General features: G+C 39.4%; 1 protein-coding gene across 1 annotated transcript; it reads left to right on the top strand.

Moving 5' to 3' along the window:
• Positions 1–8,104: 8,104 nt before the first annotated feature.
• Positions 8,105–8,428, top strand: LOC311606521 (protein S100-A10-like; the record flags this gene model as incomplete). Its single annotated transcript, XM_084797765.1, has 1 exon — positions 8,105–8,428. One exon carries the CDS (start codon positions 8,105–8,107, stop codon positions 8,426–8,428), a length of 324 nt encoding a protein of 107 aa, XP_084653891.1.
• Between the last annotated feature and the right edge of the window lie 3,765 nt (positions 8,429–12,193).

The raw sequence follows: 12,193 nt of genomic DNA on the forward strand, positions 1-12,193 counted from the left end.
CTGGAACTGGTGAGTTTTAATATGGGTGCTGGGAACCACATGCTGGTCCTCTGGAAGAACAACCAGTGCGCTTTACCTCTGCAGCCCCACTTTATGTAATTTTGTAGCTACTTATGTTGAAACATGGTGAAAATTTATGGAGACATTTGTGCCCACATTATTCATGGGTATACAAGTTACTAAAATCTGTTTTATGTAATAAGGCCTGAAGAAAATTAGAAAGTAGCTCTTAATATTTTTTTTTAGGTTCATGCCTAGGATATCTTTTAAAAATATTTTATACTTTTATGTACGTTGTGTGTGTCTGTATAGAGTGCACACATGCCATTTCAGTTCACACTTATCATGTGGGTTGTGGGAATTGAACTCAGGTCATCAGGCTTGGTGGCAAGTGACTTGACCAATTGAGCCAACTGTTTTGGCACCTTGTAGTGCCTTTTGTAAGTGTTTTATACATTTTACACTCTGACTTGAGCTAGAATGGTGGTCCCTTGCCTGCTTTCCTGATGTAATCTGGCATCTGGTGACTAGGAGAGCTCCCTTCCCAGGCTTTGTCTTGGTTGGAAAATGTCCGCACTGCTTCTTTCAGTATCTTTTTATGGGGGAAGAGTTTTCAATAGTTTTTGGTAAGAGAAAGCGAGAGACTGAGAGAGCGAGAGAGAGAAACATAGAGAGAGACAGAGAGAGAGAGAGAGAGAGAGAGAGAGAGAGAGAGAGAGAGAGAAAGAGAGAGAGAGAGAGATGAGAGAGAGAGATCTGAAACAGGAATCTGAAAATCAATGTTTCCTTTCCCTCAACCTAGGCCAATGGCATGGGAGGCATACAGAACAGTGATGTTTGGTAGAAAGAGTTGAAGGCCTTGCTCATGAACTTGCATCTAGAGCAGCAACATCACAGAAGTGCCAGGAAACATAGACAGAACCTCAGACCACAGAATCAGACCTGCCAGCAAGACCAGCAGAGTGCAAACACGAGTGCGAGGGAGCAGGCACTGCTGTGTGTGTGTTACTACATGGCTACTACCTCATCTGTGTCCATTCGCGCAAGTTACATCGCGGGCTCCGGATTATGAAGATTAAGCATGCTTATGTTGGAATTTATTAAATTAGTAAAAAGTTAATCTGAAATATGCACAAAAATGTAAAAAATAATTACTTTTTAAATAAAATAATGAGACACATATGATAAAACTGAAATAAATGATAATTGTGTAGTCATATTATTTCTCTCTGACTTTTTGGTTTATATTTTTAGAACTTTAATCAGCTTCAAAATGAGCCTCATATCTTATTTAATCATCCTCAGAACACTCTCACACTGATGGTTAAAAAAAAGTGTTGGAATGAGTTTTTCTCGTTTTTCATGACTGACTTGCATTATGCTTCCTACATACTCAAAAACATTTTTTAAAAAATTTTGTTGATCAAAGTTGTTTTCCTCCCTTTCTAATAATTAGGGCCTTTATTAGCATTCTATTTGCTTTTTAATTAAGGTTAAAATTCTTAGTAATTATACCATAGTCCTACTGCTCTTTATTCTATATATCTACAGATTATCTATTTGATTTCTCTAGTCTTCATTAGATTTCTGGGTGCCATCAAAACCCTGAGACATATTTTAGAGGAAGCAAAATGAGAAAGCTGAGAGAACTCACACTGTGACAAAGGCGATGTATAGAGCAGCAGGCTGGATCCAGGATCATTTGCTCCCAGGGGGTGATGTCTAGAGACATCTTTGTTTGCTATAGTTGTGTGTTGGGGCAGATACTACTGGCAGGTATAGGGTAGAGGCCAGGATTCCTGCTCAATGTTTTAAAAACATTGTGGCTACCATGGAAAAAAAACCTCACAATCCTGTTACTGAGAGACTTTGCAAAAGAGAAAGAGAAAACCCTAATTATGTTGTGGAATAAAGGAAAGGGTGGGGTCAAGCAAAATGGTTTCTTGGACAGCAGTATCATTTCCCCAAAACACACATAAAAGGGAACGAAGGGAATAAACAACGATTCCTTCAAGAGACCACCCAGAATTCTTGTTCTTATTTTTTTATCTCATACCAGGCTTAGGTTTTGAAATACCTAGAGGAGGGCTAGATTCAGTCAGGTACATTGTTATTAATCAGCATTTTGAGACTTGAAAAAAAAAATACCCGAGATAACTAGGCAAAGAAGTGAGAAAGCCTACTTTGCCTCACAGTTTTAGAGGCCACTAGTCCTTTGGCCTGATTGCCTCTGGGCCTGTGGAGGAGCATGAATCATGATGGAGTGTGCACTGTGGTACAAGGGGCCCTCTTCACAGTGACTAAGTAGTTAAAGAAAGGGGACAAGAAACCCTATGAGTCTCACCTGGCCATTAAACACACAACTCTAATGACAGCTTCCTCCCAACAGGCCCTGCCCCTAAAAGGCTGGACCACCTTATAGCACACCAGCCTGGGGACTAAGCCTGTATTTACCATATGAGTTCATTTTAGGGCAGCCCAGACTAGAACTGCACCAATATTGGAGGCAATGGAAACCTACTTCAATCTCACTAAGCGTTTTCTTTCTAGTCCCTCCAGTTTGTGAAATTGGTTACATTCTTTCAATTTCCCGACATTCACATTGTTTCATAATCCAACCCCCCTCCCCTGCAAACAGGTTAAATTAGTGGATTTAAATCTAAGGATTGAGGAAAAATCCATAGATTTCCTCAACCTGCTTCCGGTACCATACAAATAGAAGTGAGAACTTCAAGAGACTTAAAAGCAGTTGGGAAATTTCCCATAAACAGGCTCTGGCATCTTGTTAATTTGCATTATTCACTATTTATTTTCATGTATTTATAGATAAAAAGGAGTTACACACAAATAAAGCAAACAAAGAGAGACCCCTCCGAGTTTCCACAGTTCTGTGAGACTTCAACCACATCACTGCTAAGAGCAATTAAAAGCTTTTTGTAAAATGATTTAAAACACACCATAATAATCCTCATTAAAATGTTAACTTATTTTTAATCCATTAATTAATGAGATTGTGCCACAGAAGGAATGGGGGACATCTCATTTGTTCATTTCTTGTCTGATAGAATTTTAATTCTTAAAAGGGAGAGTGGTAGGAAACTGGATAGGCTTAATTGTCAGTGAAAATAGATTCTCAGGCTTGTGGAGGGGGCTTGAAGTTTGGTCATAAAGAGGTTGGTTTCTCCCATAGAATTTATACCACTTACGCACAAATTGGTATATCTTGCTGGGCCCGTTGTTACTACAGCTTGGCAGGTTTGTGATTAGGTAAAATTACTGATGACTTTTCTCCCCCAGCAGTCTGCAGAACATCGTCTGGCAACCGTAAAAGTCATCCAGTAGGGATGAAGTTCTGGGTCAGTACCAAATTCAATTCTTTATTTCCTATGACTCGGTTGGTAGAATCTTCAGCTATAGGATTTTGCCATCAAGCTCTGTAGGGATAGCAAAGAATATTGCCTGTAGTTTTGTTTTGTTTTGTTTTGTTTTTTGTTTTTTGTTTTTTGGCATTTATGATATTCTACTAACCCATACCTTGAAGAGAGGTGATCTATACATGGCCCTGGGTTTTAATTTATTTATTTTTTTCACATCTGAGAAAGGTACTACCTTCCTCCTATATAATATAATTTAACGTAAACTTTTTATATACACATGTGTGCATATTTTTAGGGAGCTTCTAAAATAGTATTTCCCATGTAGCTTTTTCAAAGGCCTTTACTGTTAGTTATTGGCCCTCTTACCCTCTTATAAACCCATCCATTCCCTGTCCTTAACCCTTCTTTTCTGGCTACTCTTGTTTCACCCTTCATATCACTTATGTGCCCCTCCCTTGGAAGTCCAACTACCATGGCATTTCTTTAGTTTCCTGGATGTTACAGGTGTTGCAATTTAAACACATACATATAAACATTCAAAATTAAGTTTTTCTAGTCTTGAGTTGCCTTAACTCAGAATGATTATTTTAAACTCCATCTGTTTACCTGTAAATTTTATAGTTTTACTACGAATTCAGCCAAGAACCCATGGCTAGGTAGGTCATAGGTCCCAGGGAAGAACACATACTACTATTACTCTACTAAACATAAAGACATATCTTTTCATTGTTGTTGTTGTTAATATTTTTTCTTTTTTAATTTCTTTTTAAATATATTTTAGTCATTTATTCATATTACATCTCAATTGTTATCCCATCCCTTGTATCCTCCTATTCCTTCCTCCCTCCCATTTTCCCCTTCCTCCCCTCCCCTATGACTATGACTGAGGAGGACCTTCTCCCCCTGTATATGCTCATAGGGTATTAAGTCTCTTCTTGGTAGCCTGCTATCCTTCCTCTGACTGCCACCAGGCCTCCCCATCCAGGGGATGTGGTCAAATATGGGGCACCAGAGTTCATGTGAAAATCAGACCCCCTCTCCACTCAACTGTGGAGAATGTCCTGTCCATTGGCTAGATCTAGGTAGGGGTTCGAAGTTCATAGCAGCCTTATTCATAATAGCCAGAACATGGAAACAGCCTAAGTATCCCTCAGTAGAAGAATGGATAAAGAAAATGTGGTACAGTTTCTCTATGGAATACTACTCAGCTATTAAAAACAAGGAATTCCCGAAATTTGTGGACAAATGGATTGGACTAGAAATGATCTTAATGAGTGAGTTAACCCAGAAGCAGAAAGAGTCAAATGGTATATACTTACTTTTATCTGGATATTAGCCTAAGGGGCATGTCCCATGACAGTCTTCACTTACCAGGAAAGTGAGACAGAGGGGAGGATATCCTATTGGGACTCTAGGTTAGAGAAGCATGGGAGAATGGAGAAATAGAAGGACCCAGAGGGTCTTAGAAACCTACAAGTAGAACATTATGATGGGTGGATCTGGTTCCAGGGGTCTTGCTCAAACTATGACCCCAGCCAAGGACAATACGTGCAGTAAAGACATATCTTTATACCGATAGATTAGTTCAGTTCCTAACCATTTTCCAAGAAGCTTTGTCCTTAATAAGCTGTTGGTTAATATAGAAACTCAAAATTAGTTGAGGTGCAGAAAAAAAAAAGGACTCTGGAGTATTTGGTCATAACTGAGCTATCCACACGACATGTCTCTCACCACCCCTACCTCTATGACTTAGTGATCACCAGAGATTAGAAGGTGGAAAGATTGTAAGAGACAGAGGTAGTTGAAGATTGCTGCAGGAAGGAGAGCATGTTTTATTCAATGATGCAGCCCTTGATAGGCTTTTCATGCTACAATAGATGGCCCTTCACCCTTCACCTTTTACCCTTTGCCTTTCACCTTTCACTGTTCCCCCTTCACCCTTCAGTGCACATAATGACAACACATGGTGGACTCAGTGGGTTAAGATGCAGAGGCATAAAGTTGGGAGGGAAAAGTGGTGCTGAAGGATATAGTTGAAGACAGAGATAGTTTGATCAATACACATTGTATACATGTATACGGTTATCAAACAAATTAACAAACAAAGAAAAGGCATTTTGTTAATCAGAAAAGGCCCAGATCCTCAATAGGTGAGGAGGCTTAATGATGGCCAGATCATGGATTATATTGGTGTCGCTACGTGATTGGTTCAGCAATATGTTGGAAGATGAATCCAGTCAGATAGAAATTAAGATAAAATAAATTTGGAGCTAGAAAGATGGCTTAGTAGTTAAGAATGCTTGTGGAAACCAAAGTTTGGTTTCAAGAACCTATGTGGAGCCGAAATCAATCATCTGTAACTCCAGCTGTGGGGGATTTGATGCTTCTTCTAGCTTCATGGGCATTACATGCACATGTACCATATAAATCACACAGGTCAGGACATAAACATAAGTGTGAACACACACACACACACACACACACACACACACACACACAGAGAGAGAGAGAGAGAGAGAGAGAGAGAGAGAGAGAGAGAGAGAGAGAGACAGACAGACAGACAGACAGACAGACAGACAGACAGAGAGAGAGACAGACAGACAGACAGAGACAGACAGAGACAGAGAGACAGAGAGATAGGGAGACAGAGAGAGACAGAGAGAAACAAATCTTTAAAAGACAAAATAAGCTTTATGTAAATGGGAGAATTTGCTGCATCTGTGGCAAAATTAAATGAAGTCTGAGAGAAATTATGTGGGTAGTTTTTAAGTATGCTTTTAATTGAAGCACCAGTATGAGGCACATTAAATCTCCTTTCCAATAGTTGATCACTGGAGTCCAAGTGATTCCCAAAAACAATATAGATTTCTGACACAGGCCTTGTTTTCCTCTCAGTGGCTGAGGTTGGCATCTATTGCTGAAAAAACTATGTACTGAGGACCTAGGACCCAGAAGATTAGAGTTGGAACTAACCTGGAAGTTCTTTCATGTAGTATGGCTTCCACGGTTGCAGAAAACACTATATAAGCTGCCATGGGAGTGAAGCAACTAAACAGTCCTCTCTACCTGCATCACCTAGGGACAATGGCAATTTACCAGCATGGAAAGATATGCATAAAGGTGCAATACGTGTCACACATGTTGGTGACAACCAACAGCTGTCTGGTTGGACTTGAGGCCCAGTGAACAGGAGTGGAAATCAAGCCCAGTACTGGAAACCTTGCCAGCTTTCTACAGCTGGTGAGGTCATGGATCTTTGATGAAAATCTACTGTGACTGTTGGCTACACTGCCACAGTCCTTTACTTCATTCTAAATCTTATCCTTATATCCATGGATAATTTAATAATATAAAAGAGATTGGATGATAGGATGAGGAGAAGAGGGGCATTTATGTTGGTGGTGGGCTTTACATCTATTTCAACTCTTGTTTTCATTTCTGAGACAGGGTCTCATTATGTAGCAGAGATCGGCCTCCATCCTATGAACTTTCAGTCTCAGCCTCCTTAGACTGTGATTATAAGCACATCCATTCTTCCTGCCTTTAAGAGAGACCTTTTAAGAATACATTTTACTTTGTAAATTTAAAGAATGAAATATAGTGTTAGAAGCGGACATGGTGACAAAGCCTGCAATTTAAGCATTCAGGAGGTAGAGGTAGAGGGTCATGAGTTCAAGGGCAGCCCCGCCCCAAACCGCCAATATCTAAACTAAACCAAAACAAAACCATGGTGTTATAAAATGTACATCTAGTAAAAATGGGTACTATAGTTCACTAAACAAAAGATCATTATCACCGTCTCATAATTTCCCATTTTCCCTGTGCAATGAAGAATAAGAGTGTCCCCATTTTTCAAAGGGCTTGAGCACAACCTCTACTATTAAGCCCAGTTGTGCTCCATCCACTCATCCACCACCCTTTGTGGTCTTGCAGCCTTTGACCCATGGGGCTCAGTTCCTCCCAGCCCCCACCCCGTAAAGCCCCTTTGCTCTCTAGAGAGTTATCCATCCTGGAAAGTGGACATCACAATTTTCAGAAGAATGAATGGGGCTAGAAACACTCCTGAGGAAAATGGTCCATCTCTGGGTTATTTTCAATGACTCCTTCTCATTTTATTATCAGATCTTAGTTCAACCGAAAAAAAAAAATCAACACATTTAAATATTAATCACTCTGAGCAACCGACTCCTGATTCAAAAACCTTGCATCTATTAATAGAACAGATAATGAACCACTTTTTGTGAAACCCATGAGCAGGCTGATTAATAGGTTTCACATGTTATTGAGAGAGATGAAAGCGAAGGAGATAATAACTGCATGATGAAGTGATTGCTTCGGCTTCATGGGAATATTGTTTTGCTCCTCGCTGCTAATATCCAGATACACAAAATGGTAACATCGGATGCACAGAGCTATAAAATGTCTGAATTGATTAATTTTTACTCTTGTACATCTTCTAGAATTTTTTTTTTCTATTCTGCAGGAACCAATTCTTGTGTTAGTTCCTCTGTTGGCACTTGGGGCTGCTATGTCACTCTTTGATGGCTAAATAGTTAGTGGGCTTACAGCTTACATCAGGATGTTTTTTTTCCCTGTACCTTGGTAGTATATAATTTAATTACTTCATAAAGGAATTAAATATAATATATATATTCATGAGTTCTGTGTGCCTAGCTCTTCCAAGGACTACTGTGCCTTGGGGCCCAGAATTCAACAGATTCTTCAAAATGCCATCTCAAAAGAAAGATGCCACGGAAACCATGTTGGTGACATTTCACAGGTTTGGAGGGCATAAAGACTACTTGACAAAGGAGGACCTGAGAGGGCTCATGGAAAGGGAGTGCCCTGGTCTTTTAGAAAATCAAAAGGACTCTCTTGGCTGGGGCAAAATAACGAAGAAGCTGGACCAGTGCCGAGACGCCAAAGTGGGCTTCCAGAGCTTTTCATCACTAGTTGCAAGGCTCATCATGGCACACAATGACCGTTTTGTACCACACATGGAGCAGAAGGGAAAGAAGTGGCCAGATGGAGGGCTGACGCTCCCGCTCTGACGCCTGCTCTCTCACGGTGTCCCTCGAGGGATCTTCCCCAGTGCTTCTTGTGAACAGATCAGGACCCTTAGGAAATGTGCAAAAAGCATCCAAGTCCAATTCAACAAGCAGAGAAAGAAAAGTTAATTCAGTGATGGAGAAGTTTGGCTATTGTTGTATATTGTTTGCATCCTGCTGCCCTCAATAGAGAAAATATCTTAAACAAAACAAAACAAAAAACAAACAAACAAAAACAAAAAGCAAATTAAATCAAACCAAAAGACAAAAAATTAAATATATATTCGTTTTGAAAGACCCAAAGAAATTTTCACTTCTCACAGACCAATGTCTTCTCTTTGCTTCTTAGAACATACTTTAAGTTTCTTTTGGATTGGACATTTCATGTGTAAGTTTCATACAACAGAAAGAATCACGAATCAAAGCACCACGGCCTCCTCTTCCTGTCCTAGGTCTTGCCAGTGTTTTACATGTTCTGTATATCCCAATTACTTTCTTTGTATGAAATATTTTTATTATTAATATTCTTCAAATTTTTATATCAATTTCCCACCTCAGTTGTTTATTATTTTTCTTACATTAAAGCAATCTCTAGGTTAATAATATGTTTATTTTGAATATAATCACACACATTTTGTCTGACATTCATTCACTCCTCTTGTACAAAACTTTACACATTTTAAGTCATTTCATATTTCTGGAGTTTTTAAATATATAAGCAGGAGCCATATTTTTCTGATTTCAAACACAGAATCATTAATAGTTCATCTTCTCTATCCTTTCAGGCCACTTCCCCAATCTATTTAAGATCACACTCTGCAAATAACATTGTGTTCCTTACTTTGAGCTAGTGTTACGTCATAATCATATGACCTCAGTGGAAATGGCTCACTGAGATCCCTGGTGACGGGGACATTTCTAGGTCTTCCTCCCACATACTATGGCTGCCTGCACCCAGTTACCTATATCTGACCCTGGGTACTGGTCTGCACCTTCACTTGCACCCCTTGAGTTGCTCTGGCATCACATTTCTTTCCAGTGGTTCCCCACCTTCCTAATGCTGCAACCCTTTAATAAAGTTTCTTGGGTTGTGGTAGAGCCCAACCATAAAATTATTTTTATTACTACTTCATAATTGTAATTTTGTCACTGTCATTACTCACAATGTAAATATCTGTGTTTCCCAATGGTCTTTGGTGACCCCTGTGAAAAAGTTGTTTGCTATTAAAAGGGTTACAACCTACAGGTTGAGAACCCCGGCCATTGTTTTGTGCCTTCCCCCACCCCTGATCTTTTATACGACAATGAATTATTTTCTGTCCTGTTGTTTCAAGTTCACACAAATTTTAACGCTTCACCGCAGCATTGCAGAGCTTTGGGCTTTGGGGGTATTCGTGGGTCCCAGGTAAGAATCCAAGAGTAGTTGAAGGTGGCTTCACCTGTGTTTTCATTTTAGAACAAATCTTAGTATTTTCCTCCTGAGAATCTTGTTCCTCTCCTGTATTCTACATCTTAACTGTAACCATATTGATTATTCATCCATTTCTCTACACAAGAAATGTGAAGGTAAATCATATCCTTTGCCATCTTTTGCCAGAAGTTTATATTTAATTCTAAGTGATTTTAAAGAATATTTCCTATGAAGTATATTAATATGATTTTAAATGACCATATACTTTTTCTTAAGATTCAGCCTTAAAACATTTAATGATGATAATTTAACCACATGCAACTGGCTTTTAGGTTTTCTATATTGGCTTAATTAATTAGGATGTTTTCCTGAGGACGTATTCTTAAAGTCAAAGCCGTGGAGGCAGTGCAGTAGTTGTGATGTAAAAAAAAAAAACCTTTTTTCTTTTAAAAACATGTATTATAATTTATTCACATTATATCTTATTTCCATCCTCTCTCTTCTGCCTTATTCCCTTCCCCTAGACCTCTGATGGAGGCGGGTGCTCCTCCCCCACTGCCTGGCCGTATCAGGTCTCATCAGGACAGCCTGCATCCCCTTCCTCTGTGTGCTCTCAAGGCCATCCTGCCAAGCAAGGGGCAGTGATCAAATAACCAAATCACAGGCACCAGAGTGCATGTCAGAGATTCATAGGCAGTGTTCCCCTGGCCCCCAACATGGAGAATGAGCTGTCCATCAGCTGCATCTGAACAGGGCGTCTAGCTTCTCTGCGTACATTGTCCTTGGTTGGTGCATCAGTTTGTGCAGGTTCCACTGTGTCCAGATCCGCAGGCCTGGATGGTCTCCCTGTGGATCTCCTGACCCCTTCAGGACCTTCTATCCCCAACTCTTCCATAAAACACTCAGCACTTTGCCCAGGGTACAGCAGCATCTGTCCTGTTCCCCTGCTGGGCGGAGTCTCTCACAGACATCTACATTGGGCTAATATCCACTTATAAGTGAGTCTATACCATGTGTGTCTTTCTGAGTCTGAGTAACCTCACTCAGGAGGATCTTTTTTAGTTCCATCCATTTACCTATAAATTTCAAGATTCTCTTGTTTTTGTTTTTTGTTTTTTGTTTTTGTTTGTTTTTTTGTTTTTTGTAGCGAATAGTATTCCCTTGTATAAACGTACCACAATTTCTTTATCCATTCTTTGATTGAGGGACATCTAGTTTGTTTCCAGATTCTGGCTGTTACAAATAAAGCTGCTATGAACACAGATGAACAAATGTCCTTGTTGTATGGTGGAGCATGTTTTGGATATATGCCCAGGAGTGGTATAGCTGAGTCTTGAGGTAGCACTATTCCAAATTTTCTGAGAAAGCACCAGAATGATTTCCAAAGTGGTTGTACAAGTGTGCACTCCCACCAACAATGGAGGAGCAGTCCCTTTTCTCCACATCCTCGCCAGCATATGCTGTTCCTTGAGTTTTTGATCTTAGCCATTCTGATAGGTGTAAGATGGAATCTCAGAGTTGTTTTGATTTGCATTTCCCTGATGACTAGGGACATTGAGCATTTCTGTAAGTGTTTCTTGGCCATTCAATATTCCTCTGTTGAGAATTCTCTGTTTAGCTCTATAAGTCATTTTTAAAATTGGATTATTTAGTTTGGTGGTGTTAAATTTCTTGAGTTCTTTATATATTTTGGATATTAGCCCTTTGTTGGGTGTAGGGTTGATGCAGATATTTTCCTAGTCTGTAGGGAGTTGTTTTGTTCTGTTGAGAGTGTCCAAGTGGCTGCATACAAAATCAGCTCAAAAGAGTCAGTAGCCTTCCTATATACAAATGATAAACCAGCTAAGAAAGAAATTAGAGAAAGTACACCGTTCACAATAGCCACAAGTGATACTAAGTATTTTGGTGTAACTCTAAGCAAGGGAAAGACTTATATGAAAACATTTCAAGTATCTGAAGAAGGAAACTGAAGAAGATATCAGAAGATGGAAAGAGCTCCTATGCTGTGTATTAGGAGAATCAACATATTAAAAATGGCCATCTTACCAAGGGCAATCTAGACGTCCAATGCAATCCCTATCACAATGCCTACACAATTGTTTGCAGACCTTGAAAGATCAATTCTCACCTTCATGTGGAAAAACAAAAAACCCAGAATTGAACACCCAGAAATAAACCCACACACCTATGGACACTTGATTTTTTGACAAACAAGTCAAAACCATACAATGGAAAAAAGATAACATCTTCAACAAATGGTGCTGGTCTAACTGGATGTCTACATGTAGAAAAATGCAAATAGATCCATATTTATCATCTTGCACAAAACTAAACTCTAAGTGGATTAAAGAACTAAC

This window comes from Acomys minous (assembly GCF_964271855.1).
Source record: "Acomys minous genome assembly, chromosome: 10".
Classification (NCBI taxonomy): domain Eukaryota; kingdom Metazoa; phylum Chordata; class Mammalia; order Rodentia; family Muridae; genus Acomys; species Acomys minous.